This window comes from Onychostoma macrolepis, chromosome 02 (genome assembly GCF_012432095.1).
Source record: "Onychostoma macrolepis isolate SWU-2019 chromosome 02, ASM1243209v1, whole genome shotgun sequence".
In the NCBI taxonomy this organism is placed as follows: domain Eukaryota; kingdom Metazoa; phylum Chordata; class Actinopteri; order Cypriniformes; family Cyprinidae; genus Onychostoma; species Onychostoma macrolepis.
The window spans coordinates 32,096,197-32,123,516 of record NC_081156.1 but is presented as its reverse complement, the minus strand read 5'-3'; the positions used below and the strand labels follow the sequence as shown (position 1 = coordinate 32,123,516).

General features: G+C 38.9%; 1 protein-coding gene across 1 annotated transcript; it reads left to right on the top strand.

The window, feature by feature from the left end:
- Positions 1-487: 487 nt before the first annotated feature.
- Positions 488-15,125, top strand: LOC131528738 (polymeric immunoglobulin receptor-like). The gene is made up of 10 exons (XM_058758079.1): positions 488-519; positions 687-831; positions 3,758-3,857; positions 9,717-10,052; positions 10,153-10,431; positions 10,504-10,548; positions 10,627-10,660; positions 10,854-10,937; positions 13,712-13,800; positions 13,954-15,125. Exons 1-10 carry the CDS (start codon positions 488-490, stop codon positions 13,980-13,982), a joined length of 1,173 nt encoding a protein of 390 aa, XP_058614062.1. The 3' UTR covers positions 13,983-15,125.
- The last annotated feature ends 12,195 nt before the right edge of the window (positions 15,126-27,320 follow it).

The window sequence follows — 27,320 nt, the reverse complement described above, 5'->3', positions numbered from 1 at the left end:
TGGCATAAAGAGAAAAACCTATCTCCACTGTGAGAGGTCTATTGCACGAGGGATGAACAGAGCACGCGTGCAAATCACTGACATGTTTTGGCGGAAGCCAAGGCCAGGAGCAGAGCTGTCTTGAAAGTCAGAAGCTTACAGGAGATATCTCCCTGGGGCTCAAAGGGCTGTTGAGAAAGGGCATCCAGCACTATGGAGAGTCCCCAGTCTAGTGATTGGAAGGGAAAGGCGAGCGCCCTTCATAAATCTATGAATCTATACCCCACCGTAGTGCTGTCAAACCCAACATGGCATGCAGCAATAGCTGCTAACAGCCCAAAACATCAGTGACTGAACACTGATATGATATTAGCTGGTACCTCTTGCACCACTCCTCAAATACATGCCACTTGCAATCATAAAAGGAGCATGCAGAAGAGGCTTCAGCCTTCTAAATAGTAGCAATAACACGTGGGGAGAGCCCCAATGTGTTTAAGATTGTCCTCTCATGGGCCAGGCCCAGAGAGCCACCCAGTCCAGGTGAGAGTGGTGGATTTCCCCATTCGCTCGGGACAGGAGGTCCGTGCGTAATGGGAGGGACCATGGCTAGGCATACAGAAGAGGGATTATCTCTGCCAGCCATAGAGCTTTAGGCCAGTGCTATCAAAATCAGCATTGAACTCTGTTCTTTTTCATTTTCGCATAAGGCGAAGAGATGAACAGCTGTCTGACCAAACCTCTTCCATAGCAGTTCCGCTGTCTGAGGGTGGAGGTGCCATTCTCCGTAGAGTGGGTTCCACCACGGCAAAAGGACTGCGCCCCTGTTCAGAATGCCCGGGACATGGGTTGCCCGTAAGGACAGAAAGAGCCGTCTGCTCCATGCTAACAGCCTGTGAGCTGTGCATGAAGCTTGGAGGAGCGCATCCCCCCTGGCGGTTCATATGACTGTGGTGTTGTCACAATGCACCAGCATGTGAAGTCCTTGCAGGCAGGGCAGAACATGTTTTAGAGCCTTCCGAACTGTGAGGAGCTCCAAAAAATGTATGTTGGCGGAGCAGAGTGTGCTCAGCCACATACAGTTCAATGTTCTGCTCTCCTGGATGGTTCCCCATCCTGTTAAGGACGCATCTGTCGTTTGCACTTTCCGCAACATGATGGCCCCCAGTGGGTCCCATGAGCGTAACACTCTGCATTCCTCCAGTGATGCAGCGCTACTGTGCACAAGCGCATCACTGTGCCAGAGTGGCAGAGATCGCATAATGGGCTGAAATTAAGAGATAAAACCCACTTCATGAACACCCTCATTTCCAGATGGCCCAGAGGTAGGACATGGACAGCCGAAGCCATAAGACCCCTTGTTCTGAGACATGTGCGAAACTGCACACTCGCTCCTTCCCTGAATTGCGAGAGGCAATTCATGAAGAAGAGAAAACGCTCTTGCGACAGGCGCGCGCACGTTGTACTGGAATTCAGCTCCAGACACAGAAATGTCACATTCTGTGCAGGAGTGAAGTCGCTCTTGCTCACATTCACTCTTTAGCCGAGGGCTGTGATGTGAGCAAGCACACGGGCTGTGATTTGCATCTCTTTCTCAACAGCACGCAAGCACTAATGCAGTTTAGCTCCAGACACAGAAATATCACATTCTGGGCAGGAGAGAAGTCCCTCTTGCTCACATTCACTCTTTAGCCGAGGGCTGTGACGTGAGTGAGCACACAGGCCGTGTTTTGCATCACTTGTAATGCGGTTTAGCTCCAGACACAAAAAAATATCACATTCTGGGCAGGAGTGAAAATGTTTTCGCTCACATTTACTCTAACGGCAGTGATGCGAGTGAGCACACAGGGAGTGATTTTCATCACTTTCTCTCTTGAATAGGCTATAATCAGCCAATCGTATATGTCAGGATCTTGAGACCCTCTATTCTCAGCGTGGTCATGCCGGCTTACGCTCACAGACAGATCATCCTAGGCTTGAGCAAGCCCAAAAGGGAGAACTGTGAATTCTTAGCACATGCTTTGGTAGGCGAAATGAAAGAATTCCCTGCACGGAGGATAACTGCTTATGTGGGAAAAAGCATCTTTTTAGATCGAATGATTTGAACCAATCTATTACTGAACGTAAGAGAGAGCCGTGTGTTAACATTCTGAAATTGTATTTCCTCAAATGTTTGTTCAACACTGAGATTTGGAACTAGAAAATAGGAAAGTCCCTGTCTGCTCAAGTGCAGGGGAGACCAACCCCTTTCTCGATGAGGAAGGAGATTTCGTCTTTCAGAATGTGAGCAGAGCTCTCTTCTGGATGAGAAGAGAGAACTCCGTTGAAACGTAGGGTCTTTTGCAAACTGAAGTCTGAGCCCCTTCGTCATAGTGTGAATCACCCTTTCAGGAGCTGATAAAAACAGCCATCCCCACACACACCGGAGAACTGCTTCGAGCTGCTAGTAGTTCGCTCATTTGTGGTACAATGGCGCCATCTAGTGGGTGAAAAAGGGATGACGTGGGGCTTTTTAAAGAGATGTTCTCTCTTATTAACGAATGCATGTGATTCGTTTGATTTATCTATTTATTGTCTTTTTATGTGTTGGGCAACACTGAGACCGAAGTCTTTATATAATCTGTGAAATTAGTGTGAAGGGAGCTGTGTGGCGACACTGCTTGTGCACTTTTTCTCACTGTATTCCCCTCTGAAAACGGGGAAACGCACACTGGGCTACACCGGGAACAGTGAAGCCCGTGTGAACACTGAACAGGTACCCCCGACTGCGCCAACAGATAACCTCCGTTTTTAGACGGGGAAATACAAGGGGCAGAACTGGTGTCCAGAGGGCTGGCCACCCGTGAACTTGAACTTAAAGCCACCTGTGGCCACGCAACAAGCGTACTCAAAGGAGGTTTTTGTTTTTCCCGCCGCACAGAGGGTATACGCACTACCGGCACATCCGGGAACTTAACTGTCAATTTCGTTACCGCCCCTTTTTGGGGGAAAACAAACTAGACTTCCCATAGGCTTCAATACAAAATAGCAGAAAAAAGAAACGTCTGTACACAGCCGACAGACGTGAACAACTTAAGTAATCACTAGGATTAATCATGTCAAGTAATTATGTCCACCCTGCCTGCCATAGAGCGTGAAAGATACATCCACAAACTTAATTTGGTCAATTTAAAAACTCATTATCCCAGCCTCAAATTGGTGTAACAACCCCACCCAATGGTCAGAGGTGTCTTGCCGGACATTTACTCGTACCAAATCTAATCACCAGGTAAACCAGTGAATGATTTTACTTCGTTTGAAAGTAAACATCTTTAAATGTATATATTATGTCCTTATATTTAGAGTACTGAGTGCACTTTTCTGTCCAGCCATACAACTAGCCTGGCTTAGCTTTCCATAGCATCCGTAATTCATAATATTTCCATAACAGCAAGATATGGATGATGATGGCAGGTAGCCTGGGTTAAATTTGGGTTTTTACAAACATTATTGGTGCACCCAACCACACAACAACTCTTTGGCATGTTGTAAGGTTAGTTCACTTCCTCGATCCGATGCCGTATGGCCGTTTGTTTTCCCCTAAAAGTGGGCGTGAACCTGTTCGGAGACATTCTATGACGTTGCGCCGGTTGTGAGTATCTGGCGCAGCGCAGACTTCCTTGGAAGGGACATTTTTAAACCCTAGTCCTCCTTATCGTCTCAGCGCTGCTGTATTAGCGCGACAGCAAGACCGAAGAGAGCCTGGCCAGGCTAGACAGGCGCTTCGCTTTTCATTGTCAAGGAGACAGGAAAGATTAAGCCCCAGCGCGTGCTCTCTGCACCAAGAGAGCCCGCTTGTCCGGACAGTTTGACGGGCATTACGGAGAACGAGGTCATTCACCGTGAGTAACTCCTACCAGAGAATGCGGGTGATGGCGACCCTTTCTCCGGTTGTTATCCCATGTCGACCAGCAGTTCGCTGGTAAGCGAATGGCAGGGAGGAGACGCTGAGGGCTATTACCGCCAAAGCCGGGGCTTAATAAGAGGCCTGATGAATGGACACAGAAAAACGATCCATATGATGGTAACGCACATGTGTTTCGCACATGCAGAGAAAACTAGTCCTTTTCCTGGTCCGACACATGAGAGGTGCTGGCCATTCGATACTGAGGTGAGCGGCCACTCGCTCATAAAACTCGAGGAGGACCGATGGGGCAGAGCCGCAGAAGCATTAGCCATACGTCCAGCGAGCTGTAGAGAAGGCCTTTATTGTCCGCATCCCCCGGAGCCGAGCGGCCCATTAATGAAATGGGGACCGGCCGGCAAAATATGCCTGTGTGTCAGCCACCTTTGAGCCGCCGACGCAGGAGCACGATTATTATTTATATATATTTTTAAATCGATGGCTTCCTGAGCGTGCTGAAGACCCATGCAAACAACGCGAAAAAGGGGATGGGGATCCCAAGCGGCGATGAGGCCGAAAAAAAAAGCCCGGGCAGGCTCGCGACAGGTTGTCCACGGTGGTAACCGGACTCGGTTTGGAAAGTGCCAATAACAACGGACAATGGAAAAGGACAGGTAAGAGGCGGGCAGCCAAGTAATAGTGCGAGCGTGGGCGGCTTGCAGAATAAAAACAGCTGACCTCGTAAAGAGATGTGTCCTCCTGTAGACGCGAGAAGCGAATTTCAATTGAGGAAAGGTAGCTTATGCGCTTTTTTACGGGCGGCCCCTTACCTGCCATTGGGCACGCGCTCCTGTCTGTCAAGCCAGACTTGGTGCAATTGGATGCTTCTGCAGAGGTCAGGCGCGGATGCCCTTCCCATAGGTGGATCTCGAACACGAGATGATGAAAGAGAATTTGAACCTCCCCTCCCTCAAACAACACAGCAGTATGTTATGGGAAATCCATTAGGGTACAGTTAGGGTATATCGAAAAACTCCCAACTCATTTTCTCCTCCAACTTCAAAATCATCCGACTTCGCTGCAGAAGCACCGACCCAGTGTTTACAAAGTGAACGTGCAAGGAGGGTCACCCTTTACAAAAAACAAACAAAAAAGGTAAAACAACGATGTATGATTTTGAAGTTGGAGGAGAAAAGTGTTGGGAGTTTTTAGACATACCCTGTCTTGAACCGTTGTACGCAGACAAAGTAGGCATGCGAGCATTTATGGTTAAAAAGTGTATACATTTAAAAAAAAAAAAAAAATTACAGATGGTTTTGCTAGATAAGTTGTGACTGATAAATTCTTTGCGACTGAAGAAAGGGAGACATGAACATCTTGGATGACATGGGGGTGAGTAAATTATCAGGAAATTTTTATTCTGAAAGTGAAGTAATTCTTTTAAAAACTGTTGCTGTCATGTACTCTGTACTGTAGCATGCAAAATACATATTTAGTTGTGTGTGTTGTAGGGGTGTCCCCGAATAGTCGACGATTCGATGCTTCGATTCGAGGAGCCTGATTCGACTCCCAATCTCACAGTCGAATATTCGCAGGGTGTTATGATCATGCCATTTTGGCTATATGGGGGTGCTCAGTGTCTGATTTCACATAGAACTACCGGTTTTCTCCCAATAAGTTAATATACATATCTTGAAAGAAGCTTTAAATGAATATTTTAACGTGCGTGAATAAATCCAACTTCCCCTATAGATTAAAGTTTCGCTTTCTAATCCATCACCGACAGAGGAGCATTTTGGCGGCAGGGATTTAAATCTTTAACAAGACTCAAATTGACACAGGCAGAGTGGAAGACTTTTTTGGACGAATTTTTTTCGATCAGGTAGGGTACAACAAGTGTTTTCAAAACGTCTCAGTCGGTTTATTTATATCGTGTATATTATATTATTTATCTCGTATAAGATGCATTTGGTTGAGTTACGCTGCAATAAAGCGCTTCATTGTATGGTGAATATCTCTTCAGCGCGCGGTGCGAGCAGGACAACAATGCAGAATATAATAACTATGACTGGGACTGTCATATACATAGCATTATAATGAGAACACTATTATAATAAAAGGCTGTGATTTTTTTTAGTGTTTAGTTAATGAGAGCACTATTGTAAAAAAAATGTTGTGAATTCTTAAGGGTGTCGCTGACGTTTAATGTTAACTATCTTTTAATCAAAACATAAAACATTATTTACCCCGTTTGTATCTGCGAGGCGTCCTTTACACATTTTCCCTGTGTATTTATGACTGTCGAATGTCTGACTTGACTCTTGGTAATGTATTTTGCCCCGCCCCCAAATATATGATTCGACTATCGGCATGATTCGAAAATTCCGATTCGACTATGAAAATCCTTAGTCGGGGACACCCCTAATGTGTTGTGTTCACTACGCGCAGCTTGTAGGTCTCCATCTATCCAGCTAACAGCAATATCTGCTCACTCGCAATTGTCTAGAAATGTGTCGATGAATAGTGAATGTTTGTCGTTGTTATTATTTGGAGTTCTGATATAGAGTAGAATAAGTTGGTGTATACACTGCAGTGCTTTATCAATACGTTTCTGCATTGGGCTAATGCCATGGCTGTTTGGGTGTTTACCACTGAGCTGTGGGCTAAGTAATGGCGATGGGCGTTCCGTTATTGACATGCGCTGCAAGCAGAAGACCATTCACAACAGACTGGGTCATCAGACTGGGTCATCAGACCAATCACTGCAGATTAGCGTCACGCAAAGGTGGGGTTTGGAAAAATGAATCGTTGAACGAACCGTTTGGGAGTCCTGAGCAAAAAAGGAAAAAATTAATTCATATTTTAAGACAATGAAAGTGTTTTTTTGACCTTGCATGCATGTCAACCTGTTGTTGGGGACTCCCAAAACCAAAATATGAACCTTTCAAAACCCATAATAGGGGCACTTGAAAACACATGAGAATGGAGAACAAGTGCTGTGTTATGAACTATCTGCTCTCATGGCCGGAGTGAAAAACAGATCTGAATGAAGCGCAATTTTTTGCTTTTCAGCTTAGAAACAACACAATGATGATAGTGAAAGTATAGCTCAATGAAAATAAACAACTTGACCAAAATTTGCCTTTGTCATTTGTAATTATTAATCATTAATTATTTAGTCATAATTTCCAATCTGCTTGAATTTATAAGTGCTCACGCAATAGTGTACGAAAACACGCTTGGAAGGAAATGTTATATATAGCTTGTTGCGATCACTCTCCGTGTTCATAAAGCAACGCTCCTTTGATTCATTGTTCAGCAACTCTTGGTAATGAATCTTTATTTGTTTTATTTGTTCCATTTAAGTACAGTAAAACTTTGTAATATCAGAGTACAATTAATTTCAGAGCTGCATTACAGAGGTTCGTAGTTTACTGTTATTTTATCCCTTAAAGCTTTAACATTAAGAAATTAGCGGCGGAGATCAAGCTACACTGAACAAAATTATAAACGCAACACTTTTGTTTTTGCCCCCATTTTTCATGAGCTGAACTCAAAGATCTAAGACTTTTTCTATGTACACAAAAGGCCTATTTCGCTCCAATATTGTTCACAAATCTGTCTAAATCTGTGTTAGTGAGCACTTCTCCTTTGCCGAGATAATCCATCCACCTCACAGGTGTGGCATATCAAGATGCTGATTAGACAGCATGATTATTGCACAGGTGTGCATTAGGCTGGCCACAATAAAAGGCCACTCTAAAATGTGCAGTTTTATCACACAGCACAATGCCACAGATGTCGCAAGTTTTGAGGGAGAGTGCAATTGACCTATCGGTAAGCCCCTCCCCTCGAACGCAGACTAGCCAATGGCAGTCGAGTATCAGCTGCACGGGGAGCGGAACTCGGACATCTTTAGGTTTCAGCGCCATAGAGAAACACTGGAAGATCCGAAGCTTGCATCGGTTTTATGGGGTTTATGCTTCAAAAATGGAAAAACGATGTGCCTGGGGTACTTGTAACACTAATTCCAGGTATCCTGAGAGGATGGGCGATATAATTTATTTTATTACATTTCCTGAATCCAAACAAAACAGAGCAAAATGTCCCTAAGTATTCACCCCAATACAAATGAAGACAAAAACGTTCATTTTCTGGTTGTCATACACTCATTAAGTTACAATTTTTATCTGCTCAAGCAGAACGTTAATGTTATCTTGTGCTTTAGCAAGGTATCTCTGGCTAAAACTAGCTAACGTTAAAGTCAATGAATCCATGCTAATGGAGGTCTACACTTCAGTGCCTCTCCATATGAAACTGATTAAATGTACATTAATTTAATCGTTCCTTGTGATACATGAACAGTGTTGATCCGCGACCGTGATGACCGACCGTAATATGAGACTTCTCCCGTTTACATTGTGATCTGTAAACCCTTGCTTCGAGTTACCCACCATATTTATTTTTAAATATTTTATAAATCCCTCCATGGAATATTTAATTCCCATTTGGTGGCCTTCTGTGTCCAAAATTGTGCAAAAACATTGTGGGACAAGGTTTTCACACTGCAGCTGTCATTGAAAGAAAGTGAGCAGCTCCGTTTGTTTGTCCGAGGGAGCAACAGTAACTAAGGGGGGGCGGGGCTTACCGATAGGTCAGTTGGCATGCTGACTGCAGGAATGTCCACCAGAGCTTCTGCCCATGAACTGAATGTTCATTTCTCTACCATAAGCCGTCTCCAAAGGCGTTTCAGAGAATTTGGCAGCACATCCAACCGGCCTCACAACCGCAGACCACGTGTAACCACACCAGCCCAGGACCTCCACATCCAGCATCTTTACCTCCAAGATCATCTGAGACCATCTGAGATCATCTGCTGCAACAATCGGTTTGCATAACCAAAGAATTTCTGTACAAACTCTCAGAAACCGTCTCAGGGAAGCTCATCTGCATGCTCGTCATCCTCATCGGGGTCTCGACATGACTGCAGTTCGTCGTCGTAACCGACTTGAGTGGGCAAATGCTCACATTCGATGGCGTCTGGCATTTTGGAGAGGTGTTCTCTTCACGGATGAATCCCGGTTTTCACTGTACAGGGCAGATGGCAGACAGCGTGTATGGCATTGTGTGGGTGAGCGGTTTGTTGATGTCAACGTTGTGGATCGAGTGGCCCATGGTGGCGGTAGGGTTATGGGCAGGCGTATGTTATGGACAACGAACACAGGTGCATTTTATTGATGGCATTTTGAATGCACAGAGATACCGTGATGAGATCCTGAGGCCCATTGTTGTGCCATTCATCCACAACCATCACCTCATGTTGCAGCATGATAATGCACGGCCCCATGTTGCAAGGATCTGTACACAATTCCTGGAAGCTGAAAACATCCCAGTTCTTGCATGGCCAGCATACTCACCGGACATGTCACCCATTGAGCATGTTTGGGATGCTCTGGATCGGCGTATACGACAGCGTGTTCCAGTTCCTGCCAATATCCAGCAATTCGCACAGCCATTGAAGAGGAGTGGACCAACATTCCACAGGCCACAATCAACAACCTGATCAACTCTATGCGAAGGAGATGTGTTGCACTGCTTGAGGCAAATGGTGGTCACACCAGATACTGACTGGTTTTCGGACCCCCTGTGGAAATTGAAAGCTGCGACACATGTAAAGTAAACACCATATCGAATTAGATAACGTCTCATGTAAACAGTCCACTGAATCTTTCAATCGGAATTATTTTAATCGGAATGACAAAAAAGCGTTCATGTAAACGTGGCTACTGACAAAAAAACAAACCGAAAAACACACTCAAAATAAAGTTGATTTTTTTTTTCCCCCCTACAACTATAGGTCCTAAGTGCACAACAGGATCAACAAGCAGAGTGTTGACGGTTCAGACTGGAGGATCGCTCATTATTCCATGTTATTATGACAGTAAATACACTGAACACAAGAAATACTGGTGCTTTGATGCCAAGTCAGCATTCAATTACTGCAGTATTCTGGCATATGCTAATGAAACCAAAGAAAAAGTGTCGGTACTTGATCATCCAGATCAGAGTTTCTTTACTGTGACTATGAGAAACCTTAAGTATGAAGACACTGGAGCTTATTGGTGTGCTGTGGAGATTGGAGGAATATTTGAACCAGATGAGAAAGAGCACCTTCATCTGACAGTTCAATCAGGTATGAGATGTGTTTCACATTCAACTGAAAATTCTACTAATTCCTCATAAATTACAATCCTAAATGACTGGTGTGTGTGTGTGTGTGTGTGTGCGTGCAGTTCCTGATGTGTCTGTGGTGAGCAGCAGTGTATCTGGACGTGAAGGTGGTGATCTCAGTGTTCAGTGTTTCTACAGTTCTGGATGTCAGAATGTAGTCAAACGGTGGTGCAGATATAAAGATCAGAGCTGTTACCCAGTGAGGAGTTCATCAGTCCAGATCAGTGATGATGGGAGAAGATCCTTCACTGTGCTGATGACTGGACTGAGACTGACTGATTCTGGCTGGTACTTCTGCTCTGCAGGAGATCAACAGGCTTTTGTACAACTTGATGTCACTGGTAAAACTCATTAATTAGATCTATGCAGGGGTTCTTGCTTAATATTTTAAAAATATTTTCCTTTGTCTCTAGAAAATCCACAGGTTTCTGTTTTCACTGTGACTGAATCAAAACCAGGTAATACAGACTCTTACTGGAGGTTATGACACAATCATAATAAATCATTTTAATCTTTTCTTAATTTCTATTTGACAGCAGCTGTGGCCACGGAAGGATTTGGGAGAAACAAGTTAGTAGCTTATTAAAATAATAATCAAGATTAATTTGATGTTTATAATTTATCTGTACAATATACTTTAATTTGTTGCCTTTCTTAGTATTTAGTCTATTTTTTGTTTGTGGTGTTCTTGTTTATCTTTCAACTTTTCTTTAGTTTTCTACTCAGATTCATTTTTGTTCATTGTTCACTTGTTGTTTCTTAGCAGAGATGCAAATACTATCTCATCTACAACACCTGTTTCAGTTAACACCAATCAAACAGACAGCAGTGAAGAGCAGCAGAATAAGTACTGAAATAGGATGTTCATTGCTTAAATAGATTGAAAAACCAAAAAGTTTCTTTGCAGCATTCTGTTGATCTCTTTCTTTGCAGCATTCTGTTGATCTCTTGAATGCAATGGCTAATCAGGGGTAGAGATTGTTTCAAATGCAACTTCACAGTATTAACACAATCAATTATGGAATCTTTAAAAATGAGAGTTCTGCTGTAAAGCAACAGTAGCAGAACAATACGGTCATTATTTAATAGTTCGATGTCAGTTCGATGTTGATTCAGAATTAATGAGACATAAACAAATTCAATTCAGTTATAAAGCAGAAGACAACAGTTATTATTTAGCTCAATTCATTTCAAGTTTTGTTTTCATCCAATACTGCCAGTGCCATCAAACTGAAATATTACTGAATATAAAGTGTCTTTTAAAACCTCAACTAAGTAAACCGAAGGTATCAGTGACCCAGCAAACACAGAACATTCCCATATGGTTCCCTTTTGATTATTTATTTATTTGTTTTTGGAGAAAAAATTCTAACCAAAAACTAACCCAGAATGTTGCAGTCAATAACCTAAATATAACCTATACAGAATGTTATCTAATGGATATTTTTGGCTTTGTTTTTTTATAACCATAAAATGTCCTTCCCAGAACATTGGGAGATTTTTGTAACAACCTAAAGAGTCCACTCAATACTGCTCAAAACACCGGAGTTTTTGTTCAGTGTTCTGCATGCTCACAAATCATCTCATTATAACAAATAAAATATAGAGACTTATGTAAATAAGAGCAGTTAGCATCATTTGTTACAATGGAAGTTTTTGCAAGAGTGCAGCAGAAGTCTCTGAGATTGTGATGGACTAAAGTGAGTGCCATTTTAGTGATTATTAAGGGATTTTTATATATAATTATTAATCATTCATAATTTGAGTAAAAGTTTTGCTTTTATTGCTGCTTAGAGGACCAACGACCACATACATGCTGCAAGGTTTTGTGACATCTGCATTTAAATGCAGGATTCACTCTCGAAATTGCAATGATTAGCAGAGCGATAGACATAGCAGTGGGCGAGACAAAAAATGACAAAAATGACATGTCAAAATAAGTCAGCAACCAAAATATTCACGCCCTCAAAATTCTGTTGCAATTATTTGTAGAAGTAATGACTTGTAAATCTTGTATATTTTTCAATGTTCATTGCTATTCTTGATTTGGTGGTGCTCAGTTTGTTAGTTCTCTGTAACAATTTATCAAAGTTTATGATTCCGTTGTCTTGCATTTTAAAATGTCTTCAGATATTTAAACTTCTGGGGCCTCATTTATAAAATACTGTGTAGAGAGCATCCTAAATTTGATATTACGATCATTTCTCAAAGTGCATACATGTGATTCAACGTACGCACAGAAAACGTGCGTACGCCTCTCTTTTAGATGTGAAATCTACAAATTGTAAATGATCTTGAAATTGTGCGCAGCTGAACAGTTTCAGATCTCTATAAATATTAACGTTGCCATGGATTTTTGCGTACACTCTACGATCAAATCTGTGCGTACGCACGTTTTATAAATGAGGTCCCTGTAGTGTATTTCAATCTTTCTTTTGATGTGTTTCGCATTTTTGAGATTAATTATCTGTACAGTATAATCTATATTAATTATCTAGAACTAAGTAAAAAAGTTAGTAAAAAAGAAGTTACACGAGTAAGCTCAACTTCTTTGCATGTATGTCTATTTTAGTTTTTGTGGAATTGTAATGTCTTTGTGAGTGACATGGGTTAAAAAACAAAACACCACTTTAAGGTAGTGCTGGACGATACACCAGTTCAAACGGTAAACCAGTTTGACTTACACAAACGTTATGAATTTTTTTTTAAACGGCATACTGGCACAAGTGGCTAAGCAACGTACATAGCGTCGTGAATTGTGAGGACATCCCTGTTAACTGCATACACTTCTGACTAATGGTTGGAAAACTTTTAGTACTATTAATAATAACACACAACTAATTCTTTAACTGGACAAATAAACCAACTGTAAATGGCCGTTGACAGTGAAGAGGAACACACAAAAGGAGAAAATAATGTAGCATGCAGATCAAGTTCACTGTTAACAATGCACAAAATTTGGGAAGAAAATTCTAAATACTGAATCAGAGGTTTATATGAATGTAGCTCTGAAGGGAACTGACTGTATTCAGAAAAGTTTAGATGGTATTTTCTTTTCATCTTACCTTAGTTTGGTATAATGCATATTATTATAGTATTTAAAAGCACAGCTGCTTTGTTTACAGCAGTAACCAAGGAAACGCTGTATGGCTGCTGTTCCATAAGCACCACCTGCTGTCAGAGAGTAAATTTGTGTTCTCATTCAGCCCATCTGCTGTTTTTGTTTTGTTTGGATATGTTTTATGTAGCGTATATCACAAAGTTAAGGTTTCTGTTTTTGCTTGAGAAATTATCCAATCTAATTTGCATCAAAAACTGCACATGCTACATGTAGCATGTTTCTTTGGATCGTGATTAAAATGCAGTGGTTCTGCAGCAGTTTAATGCATTCTGATGAATAAAAAAGCACAGTCAAGAAATAACTATGCTAAACCATCAATCCAATAAAACAAACAAACAAAAAGAAAAGTAATACAGATTTTTGGTCAAACCACCCAGCACAACTTTTAGGGGGTTTTAACAACTCGTATATAACAGGAATATTTCAGTTATGGTCACACTATATTTTTTGGTCACATTATAGGAAGTTCTCTAAATCTTTTGCACTGTTGATTATCACAGGCTTTATTTGCATCTGGAGGCGTGGATTCCAGCGGTTGTGCTGTTGATGGTGATTGCCGTGTCAGTCATACTGCTGAGAAAGAAGTGCTGTCAGTATTAATGACTTTTCTTATTATTTGATACATTCCATTAATAATTTAGTGTTTGGTCAGTTTATGTACCCATATGTATATTTATAAGCTTGTTGTTGATGAACTGTTCCACTAAATGACTGATAACATTATTTGTTCTCTTACTCACAGACAGAAATGACACCCACGTGAGCAACTGAAGTTGGAACAAGCCAATATATAGTTTGTTATTTTCCAGGAATAATTACAAATGCAAAGCATGCAAAATACTAATTGTGATAAAATTATACTTTTATCTCTATGTCTCTTTCTATCAGTATCCCTAGTAGTGGCATTGTGTACTTTTGGATTGTAAAAAAAACCAGATAAAAATGGAGTTTTAGTATTTTACTGTTTAGGTGCTTTGGGCGTTCTGACTTTCCCGATCCCATCCCCCCCTCTCTCTCCCACTTCACTTCCTGTCTAAATTACTGTCCTGTCCTAATAAAGGCAAAAACCGCCAAAAATACATCTTTAAAAAAAATAAAATAAATTGTTGTTGTCTGTAAAAAGCTTAAATCAATAATATATATTTGCAATGTTAAGATGTAATGTGCTTGCTTTTAAGCGTGACAATAAATAAAATCTATATTTGTCTATTTCTGAATATATTTTTCAATTTTGTTGCATTAATCTGATGAAAATGTTATCTATTTAAATATTACATATAAAATGTATATATAAACATAAAATAATCAAAGCATTTATTTAAAAATACACAAAAATAGATATGCGTAAATATTTGTAAAGCATGCAATTAAAACGTTTTATGACATATAAGCTCTCTGTTGGGATGAGTTTTAAGACTCCACTTTACAGTCGTGTGCATATGTAATGGAAATCTATAAATATATATATAGAGAGAGAGAGAGAGAGAAGTTAGAAACTGACTGATTTGTGCAAGAAGTTCAGACCATTTCCATTTGGTGTGACGCTGAAATTCATAGAATATAAGAGGAAGTCGATAGAACAAAATAGCACAGAAATGTGCAGAGAAGAAACGTTATAACGCTTCCACACAAGCAAACTATTAGCGCCATGCAGCTCATTTTGATTTTTCTTTGGCTCATAACAGGCAAGTGTTTTCTCATTCTGTTTTTTTATTTATTTATATTTTTTCTATATTCATATTCTTCATATATTTGTTTTAGAAATATAGTCTTGCCAGCGTAATCTCAACATCATATTGTCATTATCATAAAAAAAAAAAAAAAGTAAAAACAAGTTACAATTACTGTTACGTTTAGTTCTATTTATCAATATTTTCTTCACCCAGGTATTGAGTGTGAAACTGGATCCGTAAGCAGATTGTTAACGGTTCAGACTGGAGAAGCGCTCATTATTCCATTTTGTTATGACAAGACATATGCAGAATATAAGAAATACTGGTGCTTTGATGCAACAGCATCATACAGTTCCTGCTCTATTCTGGCATATGCTAATGAACCAAAGGAAGTGTGTCAGTATTTGATCATCCAGATCAGAGTTTCGTTACATTGACTATGAGAAACCTGCAGAATGAAGACACTGAAGTTCATTGGTGTGCAGTGGAGATTGGAGGAATATTTGTAAAGGATGCAATAAAGCAACTTTATCTGACAGTTCAATCAGGTAAAATGAGTTTCACATTCAAATCAAAATCTTTTGTAATTCCTGATAATCACATTTTCAAATGACTGGTGTGTGTGTGTGTGTGTTCAGCTCCTGATGCGTTTGTGGTGAGCAGCAGCACACTGTAAAAAAATAAAAACCCGTAAAAAATATGGTAATTTTCTGGCAGCAGGGGCGCCAGAAAATGTCTGTTAAAAAACAGAAAAATACTGTCAGGAAAAAAAAAACAGTAAAAAAACCCCCGGTAATTTCGTATCCTATAATTACGGTTTATTACTGTTATTCTACACAAAAATATCCTTATAAAACCATGAAATCTTTTAATTTTAACAAATTAATTGTTAAAATACAGTCATACACCTCTAAAACACAGAAAATTGTCTTTAAAAAAAGTTTTAAGTGCAGATAATAACATATACTGTAAAAAAACGGTAATTTCTTTTCCTATAATTACGGTTTATTACCGTTATTCTACACAAAAATATCCTTATAATACCATGAAATCTTTTCATTTTAACATACATTGTTAAAATATTCAAACAGAAAAATTATTTAAAGAATGATTTTCTTTTTGAAAAAAGTTTAAGAGATCATAATCAGCAATTCTGATGAGCCATATAAAAAGTATTTAACTTGAGCTAGAGAGGTGACAGACATATCTAAAGGGATAGTTCCCCCCAAAATAAAGTTCACTCAACTTTAAGTTCAACTTTAAGCGGTTTAAACTGCAAAAATAACTAAGATTTGCTTTAATAATAAAAAACAACAACACCAGTAATCTTAATTTTGTTTTATTTGTTATCTGCAAATACATCCTGTGATCAACATTTAACAAAGCATCGTTTAGCAGCATATTTTTTTTATGAAACTGGTTCTCCCCACTGGTTAAAACTACTGGTCTTTACTGTGAGCTTTTTTTTAACCCTGTACTTTGAAATGTACACAATTTAAAATGTGTAAACACATGTTAAAACGCTGCAACTTACTCAAGATAACAGTCAGCCACAAAATACAAGCAGAATGAACCCTTTACACATTACAGAATAGTATATAAACTAAATGGAAATGTATGAAACGGAAAGAAGCTGGCATGTGAGATGTCTACTCTCGCCATTCAAAGTCTGCAATGTTTGTAATAAAAAAAGAAAGAACCTTATGATTTATGGACTGCTGTTTTTTTAGATTGCTGCTTCTCCACTTTGGTCCCCCTATCTGGATTTATCCGGAAAAGGCATCTGTGAAGACAGAAATACACTTGAATATAGTGCTACAAACATTTTTCATAATCAGCAATTCTGATGAGCCATATAAAAAGTATTTAACTTGAGCTAGAGAGGTGACAGACATATCTAAAGGTATAGTTCACCCCAAAATAAAGTTGTCATCATTTACTCAACTTTAAGTTGTTACAAACCTGTACACATTTATTTCTTCTGTTGAACACAAAAGATACTTTGAAGATTTGTTTGTAACCAAACTGTTGATGGACCCCATTGACTTCAATAGTATGAAAAAAAAAATACTTTAGAAGTCAATGGGGTCCATCAACTGTTTGGTTACAAACATTCTTCAAAATATCTCTGTTCAAAAGAAGAAATTCATACAGGTTTAGAACAACATGAGTGCAAGTAAACGATGACAATTTTATTTTGGGGTCGAACAAGTATCTCCCATTAAGCAACTGTGCCTACAATGGCTGTGATGCGTTCCAACAACCAGTGTTAAAATCTGCTGCCAGTGTCAACATCTCCATAGATCATAAAGGAAATGTTACACCATGTCCTAACCAGCCGTGACGGCGACGCACAATGATGCTATTTTAGAAACTGCTTTTATTTTTCCGCAACATCGCGGCTGGAACTACAACACAAAGTATGCCAATGATAATCTCAGGTACTGTTTATGTGCTTTATTTAATGTTAAAAGCGTGTAATGTGACTTTGAATATCATTTATTGTTCCCAGCCTTGTAGCCGTACTACCTCAGGTCTTACAATTACACAAATGGAAACAAGAATGTTCAAACTTGATTCTATAGCAAAGATTGTTTTAATAACTCAGTATGTATTTTTAATAGTTTAAAATGGTGTAATGTGTAAAATAATACATTTTGTTTTATTGTTTTTAACAAAATTAATCTCTGTGGCCGTGCACTTGCCACGGGAGCCCACCCACACGCTGTTCTGATTGGCTGTGGTTTTTGATTGATTTTGTTGCATCTTGTAATCGTGTCTGGCGTGGACCGACAAATGGCTTGTCGCTGGAATCTTATCGCATCGCGTCTGGTTAGGACACAGTGATAGTCGCACCACAAGATTGATGGAAGGTGAGAATGTAATGTCCAACAGGGAAAAAATTGTGATCTATTAAATCGAAATAAGTTGAAATAAGTCAACAAGGGGGAAGTAGTGGCCTAATCAAGAGAGTCGGACTCGTAATCCAAAGGTTGCGAGTTCGAGTCTCGGGCCGGCAAGGATTGTAGGTGGGGGGAGTGACTGTCCAGCGCTCTCTCCACCTCAATACCATGACTGAGGTGCCCTTGAGCAAGTCCCCGGGCGCCGCAGCATAAACGGCTGCCCACTGCTCCAGGTGTGTGTTCACGGCTGTGTGTGTGCACGTTGGATGGGTTAAATGCAGAGCACAAATTCCGAGTATGGGTCACCATACTTGGCCGTATGTCACTTATTCTAAAAAATAGACAGTTCATAATGTACCAATACCAGTTGTCTTCCCACAGATGCCAGAAATGCACAGCGTCTGCTCATTTTGCTCCTGTCATTGAATAAATGTTGTAATGATCTTGCCACCAAATAAAATGTATCTAGACTTTCTTCTGTTACCGGTTTCATGTCCATTAATTTCCTAAATGGATAATTGTTTATCTATCCATCTTTGGGCCATATATACACACTTTTTGTTCTTCAGGAAATGCATTTTGTGGTTAAACTTTAAGTCTTACCTCTGCATGAACTCCAGAGTTGCTCCAAGTTCCAGTGGATAACTGATGTTGAGGCAGTAGTAGTATACGAACATCATTACAAGGGCATCAACACAATTTGTAACCCCATCTTTCACGATGGTCTGGTCCACAGCAATCATCAAGTTTTCAGCTGTGAGGGGAGAACTCCCTACAGTACATAGGAAAATAAGAAAAGTCAAAAAACCTTAGGTTAAAAGAAAAGTCTAACATCACGACTGTCAAAAGACCACATTATTTGGCTTGCATATTAGCACAACAAGAAAATCTTACTATTCTACTACTATTCCAGAAAGCTATTGTTCCAATTCCTGGTATTGAATCAAAAAACTGAAAAATAAAAAAAATATTTGCATAATATTTGTGCAAAATTACATTACAATAAATTGTAACACAGCAACATTGATTTTCTTTATTTAATTGAGTCTCAGATTCAGTCACAAAAAAAATCAGTAATTTAGGCATTTCTGAAACAGTCACTGTGTTAAGCCTTTACAAATTGAAATAAAGTGTGTTTGTTTCTTAAACCTTTACAATGTGACCATCGAGCACCACACTACGAGTATTTTCCTTATGTCATTTTAGCTGTATATCAATTACACTAAATTTGCTGACATTTTTTTTTTTTTTGAGAATCGTGGATGCTTTTGCTAGAGACTGCTGATAGTGTACCATTTGAAACCAAAGTCAACGTTGACTTATCACTTTAAGCCAAACAATTATCTTTTTCTAATAATTTTGACGATGTTTTGGGCCAGTTAATGCGCTTACGTGCGCAGCATATTTGAAAGCTGTTGCTAGCAGTGGTCAACTTTAGTTAGCTAACTTTTTTAGTTAGCCAGCCACACACAGTCACGGCCACAAAAATACAAGCCAACACAAAGATAATGTTCTTAAAAATGCAACGTTAAATTGCGTTCAGGTAACGTTAACACAAAGCTAAAATGCATCTGCAACCTAGCTAATGTAACATCTGACATACATTAGTTGTTTTGTTTTCGGTCGTCAATCTTAATGTATACTCTAGCTATGTCAGTATTGCGTTGAATTTTTGAATGTGTCAGTAAATATTTTCGACGTTACCTCTCACAACTGTTGCTTCCTCGAAAACAGCAGAATAGTTCACCAGCGCGCCGCCATCTTCACTCTTCATCATGTCGCGCGCTTCTTTCTGCGTGCGCCACCAACGTAGCAGAGGTGTCAATTCTGATTGGCTTAGATAATTATTGCCGTGAAAATGATTTGCTGAACACAGAGGTTGGTGATTTGTCTTTTGCATTGGTTTTCTTAGCTTATTATTTAAATTGCAACGGTCTTTTTTTAAAACAGCAAAACTTACCATACCATACCAACTTTATTTGTTAATTACTTTACAACAACTAAAGTGTTGTCCAAAGTGCTGTACAGAAATATAAACATAAGTACAATTAATACGCACACAATAAAAGCATTCAAAGTAACAAATTAAAACAAGCAAATAAAGTCGACATCTTAGGTGTCAAAAGCCAAAGAGAAAAGATGGGTTTTAAGACTGGTTTTAAAAACAAAAAAAGAGGCCTGCTTAACACAAGTCGATAGATATACTTTTAACTAGGATATCTCTATTTCTAACAGATCTCTGATAATCTGTGACAAGCTAAGGGGTGTCAGAAATTAATACAGTTGTTACAGTATTTCATGTGTTAAAAGAGGCCAGCAGGTTAATAAAAAAATCACTTTATTTTTACAGTTAGTTTCGTTAAAATTATCATTGAAAATATGTTTAAAAACAGATATATACTGTATTCCATTTATACAAAGTTTCTCTGTTAAATTACGTTACACATGTCAATAAACAGTTTTTTTTTTGTAATTTCATTAAAACATTTCTGTAATTTAAAAAAACAGGGAAAACACTGTAAAATTTATTGACAAAAACTGTAAAAAAATGTTTATTTTTTACAGTGCAGTGTATCTGGACATGAAGGTGATGATATCAGTGTTCAGAATAAACTCAAACAATCGTGCAGATATAAAGATCAGAGCTGTTACACAGTGAGGAGGACTGACACATCCCAGAATTCATCAGTGCAGATCAGTGATGACGATGGAAGAAGACTGGACTGAGACTGACTGATTCTGGCTGGTACTTCTGCTCTGTAGGAAAACAGGAGGCTCCTGTTCAACTTAATGTCACTTAATGGTAAAACTCACTAATCACATCCACACAGGGTTTCTTGCTGGACCATTAAGAGAAAAAGACTAAAATAGTTTTGCATCTTTTCAGTTCCTGATATCTCTCTAGAAGATCCACAGGTTTCTGTTCAGCACTCACATTTGCATCTTTGTGCTGCTGTCATATCTTTCTACCTTTTCTCTCTTTCAGGTGGCACACAGAGGAGCGTTTCTGTCTGTCTGTCACAGAATTAGAGATCACAGGCTCTTCTCACATTTACCTGAAGGACTTCTGAGCGTCTAAATAACAGAGAGATTCCCCTGGGGCCATATGTATAAAGCCACTCAGAGTAAAATTTTAGTCCTAAGTGTGTCAAAATTCTAAGAATGACGTAATTTTACTCTCATTCCTAGACTTAAGAATAAGAGTGATTCATAAAGGTTCCTAAGTGTTAAGACTAGGTCTCAGCTCTTAAATTATTTAAGAGAGCTGGAGAGGTCTCCTAACCTAGTTAAGAGTAACAATGTGGCAGCAAAGAGGAGGAGACACACACTTTCCAATGAAGATATGATGTATTGGAGTTACAGTATATGATGATATGGAGTTGATAAAACGATACAAACTTGATCGTTATGATAGTCAATTTTTTTTTTGTAACTGACAAAGTAAGAAATTTTATAACTTCTTCCACTCTACAAATCAGTGCTCTAACTGCAGAAATGAAAGTAGTAATAAATTTTTTTTTGGCTTAGTTAGTCTTACATATTGTGGCACTAACCCCACAAAACACAACAGTGGCCAAAAGTGATGTGTGGACTTTAAAAAAATTTTTTATTACATCACATTTCACTTAAACCATTAAAATACAAAGGACAAAAAACAAACAAACAAATAAACAAAAAAAAGATAAGATTTGTCCAAGAAATTGATTTTGTTGCTAGGCTTTTGAAAAAAAGTCTCTAAAGGGGTGAGGAAGTCACTAAATCTAGAGATAAAATCATTAAATTGGCAACATTGGCACACTAACTACAATATAAGTTATTAACATTTCATTGGTCCTCTTGTTTTTGTTCTTGTGTTCATAATTTCTTTGTATGACAGCATAGCCGAAAATTATGACCGCACAATTTGGCATGTTTCATTGCATTATTATCACAAATAAAACAACTGACTCTAAGCAACTATGAAATATGCTTACAAAATCTTGAACTTTTTTTTTTAAATTAAAGGTGAAGATGTCAAATTTACTAGGACGGACATCACTTTTGGTCACTACTATATGGCAGTTTATTGACTTTCCAACTGACCGCCAAACCATATTGCAAAATTAAGCCACTTCTTTGAGGATTGTGGGCTTTCCTGGAGTTGTTGGAGCCATTGATGGAACTCATGTTCACATCATTGCTCCAACACTAAACGAGGAGACATACCAATAGAAAATAAAGCATCAGTAATAATTTGTGATAATTTTGCACAATGTAAAGCATTTAAAAAGATACGTTTAAATATTAAAATATTTCAGTCTCTTAATTAAATGATTTTAATGTAGTTACATTAAATGATTGGTGTTGTGCTGCTGTTTTTTTTTTTTTTTTTTCAGATGTTAAGCCGGCCAGGTAAATTATGTTTTGCAGCTTAGAGAAATTCAACAGAGAATCGTCATTCAGTAATAATACAGAGGGGTTCACCTGTATAGGATATTTAATAATTTTGGATAAGCACACACATCCAAAATGTATGAACCTTTTCACATTCCCACATCATATGAAAAAGATTCGAGTTGTCGTTCATTTATCACAGAAGGGACTAAAGAAGGAGCAATGATTGGATGTGGGAAGCCTTTCCCCCCCGAGGGCACCCCGTAGGCCTTCATGGCTGACCTTAGGCTGATCCTTGACACAATCTCGGGCAGCAGCGCAAAATTGATTCTGTTCTTACTTGATCTAATATTTTATGTTTTATAAAATGTTCTAGATTTAAGTAGCAAATGAGAATTGCTAAAATGAATGCATATATTTTGAGACAAAGGTCTTCTTAACGATTTTCAGTTTTGTTTAAGATAATTAAAGCAACAGTTTTTAAATAACGAAAGAATATGTAAAAGTATGGTATTTGGGGTAAAAAGCACCCCTGCTGTTGGGGCTAAAGGTAGCCTACAGTAATTAACATGATAATTAATAGAAGGCTGAATTTTTCTTTTGTTGACATGATTCAGATGGTAAATTTCATATATAATGCTGGGTGTCCATAATCACGTTTAGAATGAAACCATACATACCAGCATATTTTAATGACAGTATTTATTGAACAAAAATGTATTCTTTTAAGAACTTTTTTCTATTGTCTTTTTTTTTCTTTTAAGGTGTGCCTTTAGCCCTGCTGTACCCTATATCTTGTATTTGTCTGCTAAGCTTATTGTTTAGTCTACTATTAATATGTACCATTTAGGTGTAAATAAGGTACAATGATGTAACTTTTATCTTTTGTAACTTACAGTACTGTGCCAGTGATGCTTTGTACCTTTTTTCTGAGTGTAAATATGCTATTGTTCATTGTTAATGCTTGTTCGTAATTCATTATTCTTAATTTATATAACGTTAGTACTGTATATGCAAAATTAATATTAACCTAGACGTAGATAGCAATATTGTTCATAATACCTGAAGCATTAACTAATGTTAACAAATTGAAACTTTAATACATTTGATAACTGAACACCCATCAAACAGTAAAAGAAATATTCACTTTATTTTATGAATATGTACACCCTTAGCCAGAATTTGCATGACATCTAAGAGCATTTCTTCTTCCCTCCAAGATAATGTAAGAATGGAAATCAGAAGTTGACCAGTTGTACCGATGTACCGTAGTGAAAAACTCATACAGGAAACATAAGCAAGAGCAAACACAATGGCCTCATAATTGAAAGTGTGAATAATATAATTGAATAATGACATGTCACCATCCCATGTCATTATGACGACAAATACACACAGCAGAAGAAATACTGGTTCTCAGAGATTGATCAATCTAAAACATACACAGACACAACAGAGGAGAATCTGTCAGTAATCGATCATCCTGATCAGAGTCTCTGTACTGTGACTATGAGAAACCTGCAGAACAAACAGACTGGACATTATTATTGTGTTGTGGAGACTGAAGGACAACTGACTGTCACATAATGAGCTTTATCTCAAGGTTCAGTCTGGTATGACATTTTGCAACTGTTATAATCACAATAATGTCAAATTCTCTGATTTCACACATGTATTTCATGTGTGTTCAGTTCCTGATGTGTCTGTGGTGAGCAGCAGTGTATCTGGACACGAAGGTGGTGATATCAGTGTTCAGTGTTTCTACAGTTCTGGATATCAGAATAAAGTCAAACATTGAAAGATAAGAGCTGTTACACAGTGGGGAGGACTGACACATCCCAGAATCCATCAGTCCAGAATCATAAATCATTTTAGTCTTTTCTTAATTTTTATTTGACAGCAGCTGCGACCACGGATGGATTTGAGAGAAACAGGTTAGTACCAAATTAATATTAATCAAGATTATTTAGATGTGTATATTAATTTATCTGTACAATATACTTTAATTTGTTGTCTTTCTTAGTATTTAGTGTATTTTTCTAAGTTACCAAACATATTCACGTCTTTTCTTTAGTTTTCTAATCAGATTAATTTTTGTTCATTGTTCTTTTGTTGTTTCTTAGCAGAGATGCAAATACTCTCTCATCTACAACACCTGTTTCAGTTAACACCAATCACAGACAGCAGTGAAGAGCAGCAGAATAAGTACTGAAATAGGATGTTCATTGCTTATGTAGCGGCGTGTTCGTTTACAAAGGGCATAAATTTGAAAGTTTACACCAGAGAGAGAGAGAGAGTTACCTCACCCCCAAAAGGCAGACATAAACTCTAGCCCTCTAGGATACCCGACTACGCCACCCCGGAGGCAAATTTACCGGGGAATCGCCTGATAAGATTAACTTTAAAGCACACAGGTTCGGTTGCGGCTGAGATAAGACCAGAGACAGATGGAATACAAAAGTACAGTTTTTATTTGGACATCATTAGCAAATGTAAATATATGAATCAAATACACACTACCACCAGTGGCGGATTTAGCAAATTGGGGGCCCAAGGCGAAGGTATGTATGGGGAGAGGGCCATTGCATAAGCAGACCCATGTACAGGATGCAGGGTATGACAGAAAGTGTGTGTGTGTGTGTGTGTGTGTCTGTCTGTCTGAGTGAGTGAGTGAGTGAGTGAGTGAGTAGTGAGTGAGAGGGGGTAAGAGGGGCAAACTGGGGAGAGGTGAGGTTGCATTTGGCTCCAAGCAAATCCATGTATATCCACGTGAGTGTATGTGAGTGAGTGAGGGAGAATGAGACCGTTTTACATGTAGAAATTACATGTTTTTTTTTCTGTAGTATTTACTTCACCACAAAATCATTTTTATTAGGGTATGGCTAGGGCTATTACTAGCAGAAGTAGGCATTTGACTCACCAAAGCCCCATCATCGGTGTCAAAATGGCCATCACTGGACAACTCTTCCACCTCATCTGTGTCAAAGTCGATAACACTGTCGGTCACGGCGGGCGGCAACAACGTGATGTCCTTTTCATTGATTTCTTGGTTAATGTTATCCTCAACTACAACTAGCTGTTGCTGATGCTGCTGTAGCGGCATGTTCAACGCTTTGGGCTGTCTGCATCCCCAACCCCAACAACAGTAGCCGTAAAAAAAAGTGTGTCAACTTCGGCAGCGTTGCCAAATACTTATCGGTGTCTTTTCGTTTTTTTCTCTTATTTGAGCCGCTTGGGTAACATCGTTTCATTTTCGCGTCTTGCTTCGTCTCTGTTTGTGTACTGGACATTTTAACTACTACTTCAATGTTTCAACGTATTTCTTAAGAATATTAATACAATTCATCATGCTTTTGAAGCGTTCATGATGATAAGGTTTTTTTTTTTGTTTTTTTTTTAGGTTGGTTGGGGGCCCCCCTACTTCTACCGCCGGTAGGGGGCCCCAAGCAACCGCCTACCTATGCCTCTATGTTAAGACCGCCACACACACACACTTCAACCTCCACTCCAGGGCTGGGGACTACTCGCTCATTCCCTGAAAATGACACCGCAAACACTCGTGCACTCACACTTCAGACCACAAATGTGGAACACTGCAATCGGAAGAGACCACCACCGAGAGAGAGAGAGACTCGTCCACACAGACACGAATCCTGATCACCCCAACCACTGGAGAGGAAGCAGAATTACACATTAAACATCCAATCAAATATACACACTCACACACATTATAAAACTGAGTACTCCATGCATTAAGAGCAATTACACACACATATGGTCACCATCCGCTAGTAAACCAGTACTTAAAACGGTGAATGCAAGAAAAAATAATGAACAAATATAATCAAACAAAAACAAACCATTCAGTTAACAACCAATTCACAGAAATTTGGTTGACAACAAAATAATAAATTAAAAAAAAAACAAATCTACAAAAAAAAAAAATACTAAGTTTTAAAGCAATAGACTCATAAACAAAGCAAAACACAATAAGCAAAAGATAATTCAAATTATATAACGTTATACCACTCAAAAAAAGGAACCAGATCAAAATAATGACTGCTGGATGGTTGAGTCACTTGATCCCCCTAAGCGAGAGCAACGGAGGCCATCGTAGCGGATCCGCGGCACGCTCGACCACCAGACAGCCGATACAAGTGTCCAGCTTTAAATAAACACCATACCATAGCAGTACGTGATTGCAGTTCGCGGCAGATTACGCATCCATTCCTGCAGTCGAGCCAGTAAAGTACCGCGAGACGAGGGTCCGTAACGTGACGGTATGCGGCACTACTGAACAACAATCAGTGGTATAACAGTCGGCATATGCGAAGACAGCCACAAAAGCTCCGTCAAGAAACCCACTGCAATGTTTCTCCCCCGGTCTGTAACGGTTTAAATGGCTTGCAAGGCACAGGACATTCAAATTCCAGGACGCAAAAGCAATCGGGTACCACATGCGCTGCACCGCAGGCTTCCTCAGTCCACACAAACAAACACTCCCGCGACACACCGGAAATAGATGACGTCACCCGTGACGATGAGACACACATTCCTACCACATCTACGGTTATCTTTATGGGCCACGTAAAATAAGGCACGCCCCAAAGAGAGATTAGCATCATTGGCTACACTTAAATAGATTGAAAAACCAAAAAGGTTCTTTGCAGCATTCTGTTGATCTCTTGAATGCAATGGCTAATCGAGTCAATTCACCTTTATACAGTAGAGATTGTTTCAAAAGCAACTTCACAGTATTAATCAGGAAAGTAACACAATCAATTATGGAAACTTAAAAAATTAGAGTTCTGCTGTAAAGCAACAGTAGCAGAACAATACTGTCATTATATAATGAAGTCAGTTCAATGTTGACTCAGTGCAGTTCAATAATAGTTTTGATTCTGCAGAATTAATGAATTATAAACAAATTCGGTAACACTTTCTATGAAGCCCATATTTATAATACATTAGAAGGGTATTTTAAGGCATTGTAATGAATGCATTATAAAAAACATTATAATATGTTATATCATCTTATAAATATTCATAAGAACATATTTAATGTATTATAATATTTACTTATTCATGGTTATAGCTTTTAAGAGTATGATGATTTATAACACAGAGTGAACACGTTGCATCCACTTAAATTACAATGG